Source organism: Pelecanus crispus, chromosome 8, assembly GCF_030463565.1.
Source record: "Pelecanus crispus isolate bPelCri1 chromosome 8, bPelCri1.pri, whole genome shotgun sequence".
NCBI classification, from domain to species: Eukaryota; Metazoa; Chordata; class Aves; order Pelecaniformes; family Pelecanidae; genus Pelecanus; species Pelecanus crispus.
The window spans coordinates 8,522,450-8,538,443 of record NC_134650.1 but is presented as its reverse complement, the minus strand read 5'-3'; the positions used below and the strand labels follow the sequence as shown (position 1 = coordinate 8,538,443).

The window sequence follows — 15,994 nt, the reverse complement described above, 5'->3', positions numbered from 1 at the left end:
CGCTGAAGGTATGATCTCAGGGAAAAAACAACATATCCAGAAAATCCTCCAAGCACCAGTCTGGATCTTTTGCAGGCTGCATGTTCTACTGCAACCCTTCACCAGCACATCACCCAGGTGCATCTAGAAGTCTTGTATTTCTCTGATGGTTGCTGACAAGATCAGGCTCCTACAACAGTGAGTAGAAACACTCTATCTAACAGGTCCCAAACAAAAGGCAATTTATGCATTTCCTTACTTGTGCAACTTCCAGACAGCTTCTCCACAGAGGAACAAGGTGGAAGCACTGGTTAATGTGTATCCCACCTGTTTGGATCGACTAGCTGTAACAGCTATTACCAAAACCCCAAATTTTAATAACAACAACAACAACAATAAATAATAATAATACAACGGCTGAGAAAAGGAATTCCTTTGCGCCAGCCAAGAACTACGGGCCTTGGCAACCATTCCCCTTGCTATATGCTACCAGGTGCAGTTCTCTGGTTTGCATTCCCATTAGCCTGTCCAACAAACTCTTCATCAAATGCATGCCACAGCCTGGCCAGCCATCTACACGGCCAGCCATCCACAAGAGGCCCAGGCTACCCCCTTCTAGAAGCCGCAACTGCCACCAAATCAGGTAACAACTGCAGGTGACCCCTCAGGGACGTGTCCTATCAGTTATGTCACCGATGCAACTCCAAGCTTGTGTTCCCTCAAGGCCTCTGCTCAGCTCACTGCTATATCCCCGCCGCCCCATCCGGCTCTAGGGATGCACACCGAGGTTCACCTAGCTTCTCTTGAGTTTAGCCACAACAACTCGATAGCAGACCTGGCACCACACACACCAGAAAAGCAGTGGAAACTTCTCAGTTGCTTAGGTCGGTAGCAAGCAAGAACCACACACGATGGCCAGGGGCAGACGTTGCTCACGTTCACTTTGAGAGGTTTGCCAGTGCAACTCCTGTTGAGGAAGGGCACTTGCCTCCAAGTCCTCAGCCCTCTTGTCTGGGAGAGACTGAGCTTGTCCAACTCATCACACCTACAATTAATGCAGATTTGACTCCAAGCTCTCCAGAGCACAGATGCACAGCGCTAGGCTTGCGGGCAGCTTTCCCCACTGCTGAGAAAGAGCACATAGCCATCAGTCTGCAGGACTTGCTCTTCTGAAAAATAGGGTTGCTGGGAGCACACGTATGAGGCAGGGCTGGTCAGGGACCGCCAGGCACAACAACCCTTTGGGATGCCTTCTTCCCTTTCAAGCACAAATGACTAGATTAGAAATTAGCCTGCCAATTAAGGGCAGCACCTGAGGTGCCCAAGAGAAGTCTAAATCAGGCAGCACTTTCTTTTCCCAAGAAAGCCATGGTGGGGAAGGAGGCAGAAATGTGCATGGCTGGCAGGGCAGTGCTAAACCCCTAGGGCTGCTCCCCAAGGAGCCTGTCTAGCACACTGCAGGACTGAGTCCAGGTCAGCTCCCTTCCCCGCACTCCCAAGGTTAAAAATCAAACACAAAGGACCCAAGGCACAGACACCAGGCTGGGATTTTGCTCAAAGTCCCAAGATAGAAAGCCAAAGCCAGCAAACCAGCCCTACTGATTCCTCCCACCACACACACCGCCCTCCTGCCTGCCTCTGCCCAAGGCACCCCAACGCCAGGTACCCTGACGTAGGCCAGACGCTGTGGAGGATGATGCTCTGCAGCAGCTCTCCACCATCCGACGCACCAGCGACCTGCCCAGCAGCGGGCACTCCCCGTGCAGGAGCCAGGCAGCTCTGCCCCTGCCTGCAGCACACCTCCCAGCCAAACCCAGACTGCCACGCTGCGCCGATAGAAAATAGCCCCCAGGCAGCCAAATGGGAAGGAGCGAGAAGTTAACAATATTGCGATGCAAGCAAGGAAGACCCATGAAATTTGGGCCCTGTGGCCTCCCATTTCCTTCCCCTTCCTCCATGCAGACACTTTGTTTCTCGGAATGTGCCCACAACCAGAAAGACTTGGTGTCTAAACAGAGGGATTAATCTCCACAGGAACCAGTGATCTCTTCATTGCAGCACCAGTCTCTGCCGAGCCAGGTATTTCCCAAGCCCTTTACCATCCTCCTCAGCTCTGTACATCATCCGTACAGCCCATAACATCTCAGCAGAAAACACATTTCACCAATCTCCCTGTTATCAGCAAAGGGGGGTACAGGAAGGAGCGAGCAGGAGGTCAAGGGTGCGGGTTGCAGCCGGCAGGATGTCTGGACAGGCGCGGAGCATCCCCTTCAGGACTGTCACGTGAGGGTGCAGACATGGTACAGAGGCGCTTGCTCTGAACACCCATACCCGGAGTTGCTGCACAAAAAGCCCAGGAGACGTAACTAAATTGAGGGCAGTCATCCTTATTTTAGGTGGTGCTGGGGGGTGGATACAGAATCTCAATTTTTGCCTGATGGTATTTTTATATGCAGGAGGAGACCGTATGCTAAAATGGGGCATTTAAAGAGAAAAGCTGATGCACCCACACACATACCCCCTCCCCAGGGGCTATCTGGCCACTGCTGCTATTCAGGTATCTGGGACAGGTCCAGAAAGACTACCCCATTTATGAGCCCACACCTCCCCTCCGCTGCTCCCTGCCTCACGGCAGAAGCATGCTGCCAAATGGGCTCCTCCACCAGCCACACTTCGGTGCTGAATCCAAACACCCTCACAGGAAGCCTGCCTTCTCCCTGCTTGGGAGCCACAGCCAGGAAGGGAGCTGCACCACCCGCTGCCTGTCCCCAGCCCCCCTTTTCCACCATGGACACTGCTTCTTCCCAACAGGGCCCGGGAGGCAGCGACTGAAGAGCGGCTCATTAGCCCTGATGCAAGAGAACGGCTGACTCATTATTACAGCAACCCACAGCCGTAACTGCCGAGGAGGGCAGCACGGCCGCAGGCAGAGCGCCAGCAAGAACCAGCTCCCTGCACCCACTGTGCCCCCCGCACCTGCAATTACCCTTCTGCTCTCCAAACTGGGGGAAAAACGACCTCAGTGCGCTTTATGTCACCTGCCAGTCACCAAAGTACACTGACTGGTACCACTGCACTGGTGGGCTGAGCGAGGGCTGCTCCTTGGCATGCACAGGTACAAGCATACACGATAGCATGCTCCTCGGCCACTCCCAGCGGGACACGGGGCTCATCTATGCTGCCGCTGCTACAGGAAGACACCAGCTGATTTGTTCTGGCTTTCGACCCATGAAGTTGTAACTAAATCATCCTCCACATTTTGCAGACAAAGGACTCGGATGTCAGCAAAAAAATGACCTCTCCAAGGTCACATGGGGACTCGGCAGCAGAGACGTGACCAGAACTTGGTTGTGATGGCTTGAAAGCTGCAGGGCTGCGCTGGCTGCTTGGGAGAGGGACAGGGAAGGGAAATGCTGGCGGACAGCAGGATCGCTGGGAATCTCTCCTCCTAACCTGACCTGCCGCCCGGCGGGGACGATTCAGTTCTGCTCCTCTGGCTATGATGGCAATCCTCCCAGTGCAAACAGCACAGGCAAGGAAAAGGCCCAAACTACATAGTCCAGTGTCTGCTGCAAAGAGACCAGCGCTGCTTGCATCTCTTCTCCATCCCCAGGCAACATTTCAGCTCGAATCTCTTTCACCTGGCTCCCCCTCAGAGGCCAAGGCAGTGCCTGCACAGGTTCCTGAGACAGTTACAGGGCTCTTCAAAGCATCGCTCAGTGGAGAAGGGGGCGAGGTCTGCTCGGAAAAAGTAGCAAAGCAAGAAACCCCAAACCCAAAGATTAGCATGGCCAATTAAGTCCCTCCTGAGATCTTGCTTGCTTCCTGCTCCCCTCCTTCATTACCTGCCAAGCAGGCTCAGGGAGGGTCCAGCTCTCAGCCACCCAGATCTTCCCAACCCCCCTCAGCTGCCAGGTCCGGGCAAATACCTCCCATGCCTCCTAACAATGCTCTGCTACTGCAGTATCTTCACCCCCTCAAAGAGAAGCTGAAGCTTGAAACAGATGGATCAACCCTAATGTGATGTTGGTTAGGTCCTAAGACACCAATAAGGTCTGTACAAGAAAAAGAAAGCTACATAAGCATCTATCAGCTCCCAAATCTGTTTCTCTGCAAGGATATCCAGACCACTTGACCTCAGTAACTGGTTTTCTGCTCTCCATCCAGAGTAGAGGCTTGGTTCCTTCTCAGACACCCTCATCACCTACACCGGCTGAAGAGCTGCAGCCAGTGTGAGCTCTGACACAAACCACGTGGAAACAAATGCTTGGAATAGGTTTACAGCATATAAACGACTGTGGTTTTGGTGAAGCTCAGGGTGCCCCTGCTAACTTCATGTACTTGAAAAGGGATGAAGACTTCCAGCATCACTGAGTTGCAAGAGGAACACCCCTGGGCGAAAAAAAAAAACCCCACCTACTCCAAAATCAGAGCATTATCTGTCTGAGATAGCTCCCTAGCTTTAACTTCACACCACATACTAAATTAAATTAGTACCTTAATGGTGATGTTCAGTCTCTTCCAGACAGAAGGGGAGCTGAGCTGACCGAGCAGGCTGTGACTCCGGCTGAACACACGGTCACCAGTGGGACCAGCACTGTGCCCAGCAAAAGCACCTGACAGAGATCTGCTTGGAAGAAGCTCCAGGTCTCTTCTCTGAGCACCAGAGATGCCAACAAGGTTCTGGGGAATGCATCTGGTCACCCTGACCAGGAAAAGCAAGAGCTCTCCAAACAGACAGTCCTGCGAATCCAACACTCAGGTACGTGCAGGCACAAAAGGAATAACTGTAAGGTCACGGCTGTTTTTTCTCCCATCCACTTATCAGTGCTTGCACCAGAGAGAACAAACACTGGGTGTTCTCTCCCATTAACCCCTTCTTCCCCCATCTCCAAAACGGAGAAGCAGCAAAGCGCTGAGGCTCCAAGCATGAGTCCTAACACTCCTATTCACGCACCCAACAAAAAGCTGCAGAGAAAGTACAAGGCACCTTGAAGGTGCTTGATTACTGTTCCCATGAAGCAGCTGGCAACCCAGCGCTCTGCCTCACGTCCTTTAATCACCAGTAAGCCCAAAGTGACACTGCTGGAAGCCTGGCCTTCCAGGAGACCAACCCTACGTGAGTCTAGGCCCCATGATCACAGTCACCCTCCCCAAATTGTTCTTTAAGCTACTGGCAGTAAAATTTCAGGCATGACCAAGCAAAATTAACGTGTCTCAGAGACTCTCACTGAAATACAGGAACGATTTTGGTGAGGCCCAGAAGCCAACCGGATCCCACACTGTGGAAACAGGTATAGGATGGCGTTTTCCTCCAACAGGGTTATCAGCACACTGCGCTGCAACATGCTTTTCTGCATGCACATCAAGGGCAGGCAGTCTCAGACACCACAGCAAACCTTTGCCTAAGGACAGCTCAATAAGCAGTGGGCAAGACAGATCCTCCTCCCTGCAGAGGGGAATCCATTACCGTAGCCAGAAATCCAGCCTCTCCATGAAAGAGGATCCCCCCCACCTCCTCAAAAGCACCAGTATCATGGGTATACCCCGTAACATCAGGCAGGGATGCCATAAATCCCTGTGAAAACCCCAGGAACTGAACATTGCAAGGCGCTCTCCACCTTAGGGCTGCGGGCAGAGCGCCAAGCAGGGGGTCTGCAGGATACACAAGGCAGCACAGTGAAGACAACATAATTACATCTCTTAACTGAATTAGAAATCATCAGACTCACAGTCTGAGATGTTCCCCCTCTCTGGTCCAGGCTATCTGGTTGGTTTTAATCAAACACACAGCTTTTCCAATCACCCTCCAAACTCCATCCTTGCTTGGTTCCACTTCTCTGCTGTTAATTACACCAACTCAGATTTCAGCTCCAACTGAAGTTAAGAGGGCTGTCTGCCTGTAATCTGCCACGTCTCTTCCAAATCATCTTCACAGTTTTACTTACAGGTTTAATTTTACATTTTAAGAACATGGGTCACTTACAGCAAATGACTCCCTGTGCAGCATGCAAATGTCACATCTGTCATTCTCCAATTAAAAAAAGGGGAGCTAGAAGAGTTCACCTCAGATTGGGAAGCCAAAAGAAATCAGTCCCCCTCTTGTTCAGCTCAGTGCAAGACCCTCTGCAGTGGCAGAGGATTTCTGAGCACTCAGAAGATCATATTAGCTATTCCCCCGAGCTTTCAAGGTTTAGCTGGGAGTTGGGAAGTGAAATTTAGTATGATCACACCCAAAGTCTCATGCTTTGTCATCTGAGCACATGGTGGAGACACCTCCGTGATTCGCTTTTCTGTTTTGTTGGGTGGGATCTCGTGCACAAATACCCTATCGCTTCTGTTTCAGTCAGAGTAAAACCTCCCAACGACATTTTTGCAATGCATTTCTCCACATTTCAGTATCTGCTGCTACAGTCACATAATTTCTCAGCATCATGCACACTGGTGTCCCTCTTTACACTTAATTCTTTGCTCTGTTTTTCCCTTTACCTTCCCCCTTGTGCAGCCTTGCAGCTGACTTGCCAACGTGAGCCCGTCTGGAGGTACACGGGTAGGGCGAAGTGCTTCAGTCACTCCTTTGAAGATCTCTTTTGTACTAGATGAGGCCAAGAGCACTGCTATTTGTTATTATGGTCAAGCCTTTATTTTCAGTAGGCTTGTTCTGTGAGGCCAGGAGAGCGGACATAAACCGACATTGCTCCTGAGCTATGCTGACTTTGTGACTATTTGGAAGGGCTACAGTAAAGGTATAAAATTATTGTAGTGAGAATCTTAAGTGTCTTGCAGGAATAAACTCGGTGCTTCTTTTGCAACATTTAATAAAAAAAATGGAAGATCTGACCTTGTAGAATCTGAAGAAATTAATTTCCTGTAGTTTGAAGTAAAGGGAACATTGGCTTATCAAACATTTGTGTTGCTTATTAACCATAAGTTCTCACTCTGTCATTCCATCACTAGCTTCACCATCTGTAAGTGCGCAAACCAGATAGTTTGGTAACTAACATTTGGTAAATTAATAATCACTCATTTGCACCACTGACCAGAAGCTTTCAAAAGCACAGTTATAAAGCGGGGGGGGGAGCAGAGTGAATTTAGTGTGAAGGCTGAATATATATTACAAATAATCTGCTTAGAGACAGTGCTAAGTATTTAGCAACGTACCCCCCTTCTGGCAGCACCTCCAAGTTACCAGGCAAATAAGACACCAATCTCCCCACACACCTTTCCCTCTTTCTTTCCCACCAACAAAAGTCTACCCTTTCCTCATTTTTGTGGCTTTTCCAATTTCATACTTGTTTCCCCACATATTTAGTCAGGAAAAACTCACTTCTCAGTGTTTCAGACTTCATAAAGCCTAATGCATCTAGCTCGGAAAACCCTCTGTTCTCTCCATGCATGCATTCGGCAGGCGAGTCAAAAAAGCCAAATGACTGCCAGGAAAGGAGAAGAGATAAGCAGCCCCCTGCACCCTCCCTCTTGCCGGCGGATCCCTTCCAGCGCGCAGCCATGCCCTGCAGACTGCAGAGTCACTCTGCAGGAGCGCAGCACACGCTGCTGTTCAGCTGGAAAAATGTGCTCAGCAGTGCGCTCGGGACGGACTCTGCTTCCTCCCACCACCCCCTGAGCCTCTGGGGCTGCACCCCCATACCTGGGCAGGGAACAGCGGAGCAGCACCGGGCTCCCACGTGCGCGCCACCCCCCAGGCTCACACAGCCCCTCCGGCTGCACCGGCACCCAGCAGGAAGGACAGGCAGCACATTTCCGCCCCCCGCCCAGCTTTCCAATCACAGTTTCACTCTGGCTCATGTGTCAAGGACACGTGAGGTTCACAAGCCCCATCCGAGCCCCCATTTCTTCCCAGTATCCCCTTGGCTATCGCTCTCACCATCCCCAAGGGATGTCTGCAGAGCTTGCCAGAGACCAAACAAGTAACACTGTGGAGCACCAGAGATGCTTCACCTCCATCACCTTGCTCGTGGGGCAGGGATGCCTCTCCTGGGCCCCGTCAGAGGCCAGGGCCACTTTGGGGAGCAAGTCGGGAGCGAAGAGAAGCACCTGCAGGCATGTGGCCAGGTCACGGGCCAGCTCTGCCTGCTAAAGCAGCAGGTTGCAGACCTGTTTCCAGCCACTTCAAGGGGTGCCCGGCAGGAAGCAAACGTGCTTCCCCAGGAGCACAGGTCAGGGCAAGCTGCGCCCGCCAGCACATCGTGCGTGCCACGCACGCTCTGGAGGGAACCGGAGTGCCATTTTCTAGATCAAGTGAAGAAAGAGTGCCTGTGTCACCTCCAAGTGCCGCCAGAGCCAGACTGAGTGGCACTGACAGACCTCAGTCACACCAGCAGCCACCTCCATCGGCCATTTCTAAAGCCAACGGAGGCTTCCACCTGACCCGTCACACCAGAGCATCCAACCCAGGCAGGGCCACCATGGTCACCTCCCACACACTGTCAGCCCCAAGCTATCCGCAGCAGAGATCTCTACCAATCCTTCCGACTTGTGACCATGTAAAGGAACAGAATGACTCAAAACAAAACAAAAAAAGAAGAAAAAACAAAACATCAAAACCCCACAAAAATAAAGTCACAGCCACTGCCGAGTACTGAAGCCAGCTGCCCGCTGCATGTTTCCAGACAGCGCTGCAACACATGGAACTGTCGAGGCAAGCTGCTGCTCCTAAGTCAGCTCTGCTCCAGAAGAACACTGAAGGTAAACCACTGATAATGCAGGTATTGGATCAGCCAGTTCACAGCCCTTCCTCCCTCTCCTTGCATGCCACAGCAGAATATCCCCCAGCACATGTAGCTTTAATGCTGCAGGAAGAGCTCTTGATCCTGGCAAAACCCACAGCGAGTGTCACACCAAAGCTGGGCCGTACGACTTGCTAAGGATGGCTCCAGCAGCTCAACCGGCATCGGCAGCCCGGTGCAATACTGAAACCAGTGGAGCTGCAACATATCATGTGCCAATTTGTGCAGAAAAGGCAATCCACCCAGGCCTGCCCACAGAAGCCCCCCAAACTGTAGCACAAACACGTACTCTGACAGAGGAAACTTCAGTTAGGAGGATCTTCTGGGAACCTGCAATTACAGGAGGAGCCTCTGTTTAGAGACATGTTGACACTTGACTTGACCACCGTTTCCACAACCCTTCACAAAAAAACCCCGTGTATCTTGCGCAGTATTAGAATTGCCATCAGCAAACCTATTTTCACCAAATGCCTCGTGCCAGTTTTTACTCCACAGCTGTGGGACCTTCACATGCACACCCATTTCTCCTTTCAGCCAAGCAATCCAGACTGACCCTGACCCAGGACTCTCCCCACAAAGAAGTCTGGTAATTGATTTAGTCAAGGCCAAATTCAGTTCTCATTTGTTCTGGTCACCAATTATTGTTGCCTAAATACACAAGTAGCTGCTTTAAGTTCTCACAGCACTGCATTAACTTCTTCGAAGCCTTTCTTTTACCTCTCCTCTGACCTGCTCAAGTCATGCAGCTGCATCATTTGCTACTAGATGTTCAGATTAGCCAGTTACGTCAATGCAAGGAGAAAAGTCTCCCAACTCCACTCGGAGATCACTAAGAAGGACCTGGACCTGCAGGACGAGTTTGGAACTGAAGCCCGGTCTCAAGCGAAGAAAGGGACAAATGCCGAGCTGGCCATGCCAGAGACCACACATCCACACAGAGTACCCAGAGTTTTACCCAGCCCCGGGAGATGACTTCTTGCCCATGCAAAGCTCCACCTAGATGACATTACCACCATGAGAGAGCACAGCAGGTATCGCCAAGGTTGCACCACCCCCTTCCCCAAGCTCCCTGGGTGCACAGCAAGCAGGGATTTGACAGAGCCAGCAGCGTGGAGTCTTAAGCCCTTGGTATGAAGTCAGCAAAGGTTCCAATGCCAAAACAGCCAGAGGATAAATAACATTTTAAAGGCCATAATGTAAATGCGTATCACGGTTGGGAATGAACAAAGCTCACCACTTCCAACTGGACTTACGGTCAGAGCAGAGCAAAAACCCTTCCCAGCTCTCCTACAGGTTATCTGTCAGATCTACAGCGAGGCCGCTGTACCTCCATTTACCTGGTTACTGAGATGGGAGCGGAGCTCCTCTGAGAGGTGCACCACCACAAAGGACACCAAAATCCTCTGGCAGTAGTCAAGGCTATTTAAGTCATCATTAAGATGACTTTTTTTTTAAACCCTTGCTGTTTGCATCCATAGTAACTGTAAGGATTGCAACGTCCAACCTGGTCTAGACAGCACAGCTTTCTACTAAAATGCCCATTCCTTATATAGCCAAACAAGCACTACCACTGAGGTGGTGTCGGAGATTCATTACAAAGTAGTTTCAAGTATGCAAAGAGCAACCGAACTCTATCCAAGTCAGCATCTGGCATTCCCCTGAGGATAATTTCACACTATGAGCAGAGCGAAAGGATCAGGTGTCATAATTTGGAAGGGAGAGCAGAGCACTGCAGCCCCAGTGCCCCCGTTCCCAGCCCTGCTTTTCGCACTTGATTTGTCTTCAACATCCGACCCAAGTCTGTCCTTCCGCTGCCTAATCCAGTGATCCCAGATGCAATCCCAGTGCAAACCCCCATGGCACCAGAGGCAATAAACAGCTTAAAAAAGGAGTTGTAAAGGTAAGGAGGTGGTTGGTGAGAATCTTCCAGCGATGCCTTGGACCTGGCAATCTGGAACCAGAGGTTGTGGCAGAAGCAAGTGCCAAAGCCCAGCAACCAGGGCCCGTGAGTCAGCTCTCAGGAGCTGCGCCACATTCCCCAGCCTTCCCGAAACAAACAGTGCAGAACAGGGCAAAGGTCCAGCACAAAGCTGAAGAGCAAAGGTATGTGGGGGAGGGAAAACACTAACCTTCACAGCTTTTTGGAGCAGCGAGGTCCAGTTACCCCCATCCTCCCCAACAAGATGGGAAGAGTTACTCAAACGTGAGTTGTGGGATCAGAGCACAACAGTATGTCTGAGAGGAAACTTGGGGTAGTGGAGGGGGGAGGACTCCTGCTGTGATAGCAGCTCTGTTGCAACAAACAGCGAGGAGAGCTCCACAATTACGTGCCACGACAGAGCAAGAATTGCCCAACACTTTGGAAATAGGTGTGTGCAGTGCTACAGAGCTGGATACCCAAGCAGGCAGATGCACGCGTCTACTCCGAACGCAAAGAAATGCCAAAGGTAAAACAAGCTTCCCATACACCTTATCTCCTGTACTGGAGGCTGGTTTCAAGGAAAGCCCTATGGGGAGTTAGTCAGCGAGGGGTGAGAAGCTAATGAATCTTCCCCTGCCTTCTCCTCAGTACCGGTAGCCAACCCAGCCTCTGCTCTGGCATAAAGCAACACGCACTCTCTCTGAACAATAGTCAGCTAACTTCTGGTGCTCGCTGCTGGCAACTAAGGTGTGCGTTCTGGAAAGTACTGCTTATCCGCCCAGCACATTTGCCAAACAGCAAGCAAGAAACTCTACTCAAGAAATTAAAACACCTCCTGCATCTCCACTAGGAAATACACTGCTTTCTCCTGGCTGAGCGTACGCAACAAGAATGAAAACCGGCATAAAAGTTAGTGCGGGCAAAGCTCAGCAATTGCAGTGCCAGTCATTAAAACCTGCGTGTTCTTACTTCCAGGATGTAAATGGCTTTAAAAACTAAAAAGTGCCAAGTGCCTTGATGCAACTTTCTTGAAATAAATCCAGCAGGTTTTCAAAATGGGGTGCTGTTAACACCTGTCTACACCAATGCTTGCATCAGCACCAGCCCTGGTACGGGGCACAGTGGAGGAGAACAACATGTTCCAGAAGGTCGAGCTGTCTTAACTGCAAGCCACACTTCTCCTCTACAGAAGAATTGGAGAAAATACTTTGAATTTGGTTTACAGCCAAAAGTGCAAAGCTGTTTTTGCCAGAAAAATGTTTCCTTCGCTACTGCAGACACACACGCTACCATCATGCCTTCGCCAGTCAGGCTGCTGGCTGCATTTGTTTACATGATAAGAAGAGAACGTATAATAACGAGGGGACAGTCACACAGACCTCGCTACTAGATCATTAGAGTGTAAAAATGAGGCATCATTACCAGCTCTGCCAGCGTCCCTCACAAGCAGTAAGCAGTGTCAAATACAAGCCTTGCCACATAGGACAGGACCATGCATTACCTCAGGACTCAAAAGAGGATCCCCCCCCCTGCTTTCTTGTACCCTGACTCTGAAACACACACAAATAGAAATGTAACACGCATCCTGCCAAGGCACCAGGAAAGATTTTCTGGTGTGCCACTACAGCTGAGCCTCAGCCTCCACTTACAGCATCAGCAGTATCGCTGTTGTCTAACTCGATCTAATGGTTGCTCCACTTACTGCCACGCCGTTGTGCTCTTGGGAGGAGGGGTTAAGAAGCAAGGAGAGGCTTTGCTTCAATAATCCTCCTTCCTGAAGAAGCAGAAACATTTACTCAAACACCCCATTACAGACCTCACTGCCAACCTGGAGCATAAAATGCTGCAGCAGGTAGGCAAGACACCAATTTCTGAAGATAAATCCTAATCCATCAAAAAAGGACACTGTTCTTCAGTACCTACCTCAGCCCCACAATGGATTCAACTTTCCCAGCTGCAGCAAGTCAAACAGTTCAAACCAAGCAGAGGTGGATTTGGTAAGCTCTTGCCTATCCATATTCCAGCACCAACAGCAGAAACTCACAAAGATCTTGAAGGTGGCTCTATTTTCTCTGGGCCAGAGCTCAATGCCTTAAACTTTTACAAGCACTAATTCCAACACAGACCATTACAGAATGGGTGAACACCTAAGGAGCAGGTCTTGTCCATTAAATCTGCTCTACGGGCCTGTAATTAATATAATAATTATAAAAAATTAGGGCTTTCAAAGCCTGTAAAACAAGTCATAGAGGGATCCCTTTATCTTTACAGAGCTGTCCTCACGAGGCTCCTCGGTCTCCTCACTACCTCCGGCAGGATCAGGGCTGGAAACATTTAATATCTCCAGCACACAAGCACTGCTCTGGGAACACTGCTGGATTGGGAGCCATGGTTTTTCTAAGCTCTGCTGAAAAAACAAATACATCCAGTGATGACTTTCCAAGTTTACAAGCTCTCAATCCACTTCCAACGTATAAAGGAGTCACTTTCCTTAGGAGATCTCCTGGAGGTCACCAGAACACGACAAGTCACCTCACCAGCATCATCTTTTGCAAAAACTCACACTCCAGATCTTTTTTTCTGAGCATCTGCCAAAAGAAATCCTCCGTCCAAAGCAGCAAAGACACGACAGAAGCCTGCAAACTCTACGAGAAGGTAGTTGGGCAAAGGGCTGCCAGGCAAGGTCAGCTGCCAGCCTGCCTCTCATGGGAGCTCACCAGCCATGTTTATTTTACATGGTTTCTCTTCTGCTAACGAACAGGCAGCAAAAGAAACAATCCTCCAAGAGAGGGGAGCCAAGCGGCAGCGTCTTGGGCACTGCAGGAACCAGTCGCTGCTGCCAAGTGTCCCAAAACGCACCACTAACCAACTCCATTATTTAAACACCTTTGGGAATACCGGGACAATTGTGCTGGGCCCAAGAAAATTCTGAGAATTGCAGCACTACTTCCTTACCCTACCATAAGGTGGACATGCTACCAACATACTCTCTCCCTCAAAAAAAAAATCCTCTCAGGAGTTGCAAGGGCCCCCTCCCTGTGCTGGGCAGACTACCTCATACCTGCTCACCTTGACGAGTCACCCACCTTTGTGACGGGCCTGGTAACGAATCTGGATGCACCTTAGATGTCAGCCTCAAACAGGAATGTTCAATCTTGCAGTTTTGCGTCTTTTAGTTTATTTCTAGGAACTGTTACCCAAGAAGGCAGCGCGATGGAGTGCAGTTTTCACACAAAGGGGCGATGTGACCAGTTTTATGTCACAGTGCAAGAGGCAAACGCGGACAGCAACGCTCTCCTGGATTTCATTAAGCTTTGCTTATGTTGATGCACACAATGACAACCACCAAAAAATCAAACAGGGACTTTTACCTGGCACAATTAACCTCTTCTCCACGCTTCCCACTAAGATGACAGCTTTCCAGGTGGAAATTGCAGAGCTATCCATCTTCCAAAGATCAATACCTCTGATAAATCATCATGCTAGGCAGTAACAGTTCTTGCAAAAACACTAGCGCATACACTAATAGGGAATCTGATGCCACAGCCGGCAGTGCAATTTTAAAGTTGAAACAAGCAGGCCGGAAAAATTAAGTCTTTCCTAAATAAGATGCTTAATGAAAACTTGTGTGCCTTCCTCTTAGTACGGAGTCACTGGAAGCAGGTATGAGCGATGCCCTCCTGGTAAAAGCAGCACCTATCCCAGCTTCCGCAGAAATGGTGTTCCGCAATTTCTTTGCTGACGACAGCAGCGGGTTACAAACGAGATTTGGACAGCGTCACCCCGTCGCTACCGTTGGCCGCTGCCCCTCTGCTTCCCCACGCGCCTGCCTTTTGGGGACACCCCCCCCCCCAAGGCCGCGCACGCTTCCCTGCTGACAGCCTCTATTCACGGCCGCGGGCGTGCAGGGGCAGAGCCGCGCTCGGCCGCCGCCGCAGTCCCCCAGCCCCGCCGCCATGAGTCGGCAGAGAAAGGCGGCGCGGCCTGCGCGCCGGGGGAGCCCCCGCCGCACACGTGGGCAGCGGCAGGCCGCGGGCCAGGCAAGGGCCCGGGCACCCCCTCCCGGGGGGCGGCGGCGGCCGGGCCGCGCTCCCGGGGGAAGCCGCACGCTGGCGGCGCCCGGGGAAGCGACCACGTTGCCCGCGCCGCGCCGCGCTGCGGCGGAATGCTGGGAGCGGGGGGGGCCGCGTGCCCGCCGCCCGGGCCCGGCCGCCGAGCGCCTTCGGCCGCCTCGCGCCGCCGCCGAGCGCCTTCGGCCGCCTCGCGCCCGGGCCCGCCGCCACCCGGCCCTCAGCGCCCCCCGCCCCCCCCCCGCCGCCGCCTCATGGCCGCTGCCCGCACCGGGCCGCGCTCCCCTCCCCCGCACACGCGCTCCCCGCCTCATGGCCACGGACGGCACCGCCGCTTCCTACTTCCAGCGACACCCCCTCGCCGCCCCCCCCCCCCCCCCCCCCCGCCGCAACGCTCTCCCGGCGCCGCGCTCCCCTCACGCCGGCCGCGGCCCCGCTCCCCGGCAGGCCGCAGGCGCGGCGCCGTCCCCACGCCGTGCCGCATGGCGCGGCCGGCCGGGGCGCGGTCGGCGGCGCAACCGACCTCCCCCCCCGCCTCCCCCAAGCTGGCCCCAAGCCCCGGCACCCACCTGGAGGCGACTGCCCGTTCACCGCCGGCGCGGCGGCGGCGTTCTTCGTCCAGGGGTTCACCTTGGGCGGCGGGGCCTCGATGAACTCCCGGCGCCCCGCGCCGCCCGCCTCGCCGCCGTCCTCCGCCTCGCCGCCCGCCCGCAGCAGGCTCTCCTTCTCCTGGTTGTTGCTCTCCTCCTTCTGCTGCTTGGCGCTGGGCGGCCGCGGCGCCGCGGGGCCGCCGTCGGGGCCCATGGGCGGTTCGCCCTTCTCCCGGCCGCCGTCCTGCGGCGGCTTCAGCACCAGGGCGCGCTCCTCGGCGGGCAGCAGCGGGGCGCCGGGCAGCAGCGCCTCCACCTGCGTCGCCATCTGCGCGCGCGCCCCCGCCCCGCCGGGGAACTCCCCCCCCCCCCCCCCCCCCGAGCCCCGCCGCTGCCGCTCTCCCCACGCCGCCCCCCCCCACGCCGCCGCCGCCGCAATATGGAGACGCGCGGGGACCACGCGACTGCCGCGGGGGCGCGCGCGCCGCGCCGGCCGGCCCGCCCGCGCGCGCCGCCGCCGCCGGCGAAGGGGAGGGGCGGGGCGCGCGCCCGCGGGCCGGCGCGGCGGCGCGCACGTGCCTGATGCAACGCCCGGCCGCGGCCTTCGCGGGGGGGGGGGGGGGGGCGCTTAAAGGGGCCGCGGGGAGAGGCCCTGCTTCGGTTCGGGGCTCCGCTGCCAACTCGGGG

General features: G+C 53.3%; 1 protein-coding gene across 2 annotated transcripts in view; it reads right to left on the bottom strand.

The window, feature by feature from the left end:
- LARP1 (La ribonucleoprotein 1, translational regulator) overlaps window positions 1–15,635 on the bottom strand; it is a 43,420-nt gene extending 27,785 nt beyond the window's left edge. For both annotated transcript variants that reach the window (XM_075714797.1, XM_075714798.1), the window contains exon 1: window positions 15,287–15,635. In XM_075714797.1, coding sequence (XP_075570912.1) covers window positions 15,287–15,635 — 349 coding nt within the window. The remainder of the gene's footprint in view (window positions 1–15,286) is intronic.
- Between the last annotated feature and the right edge of the window lie 359 nt (window positions 15,636–15,994).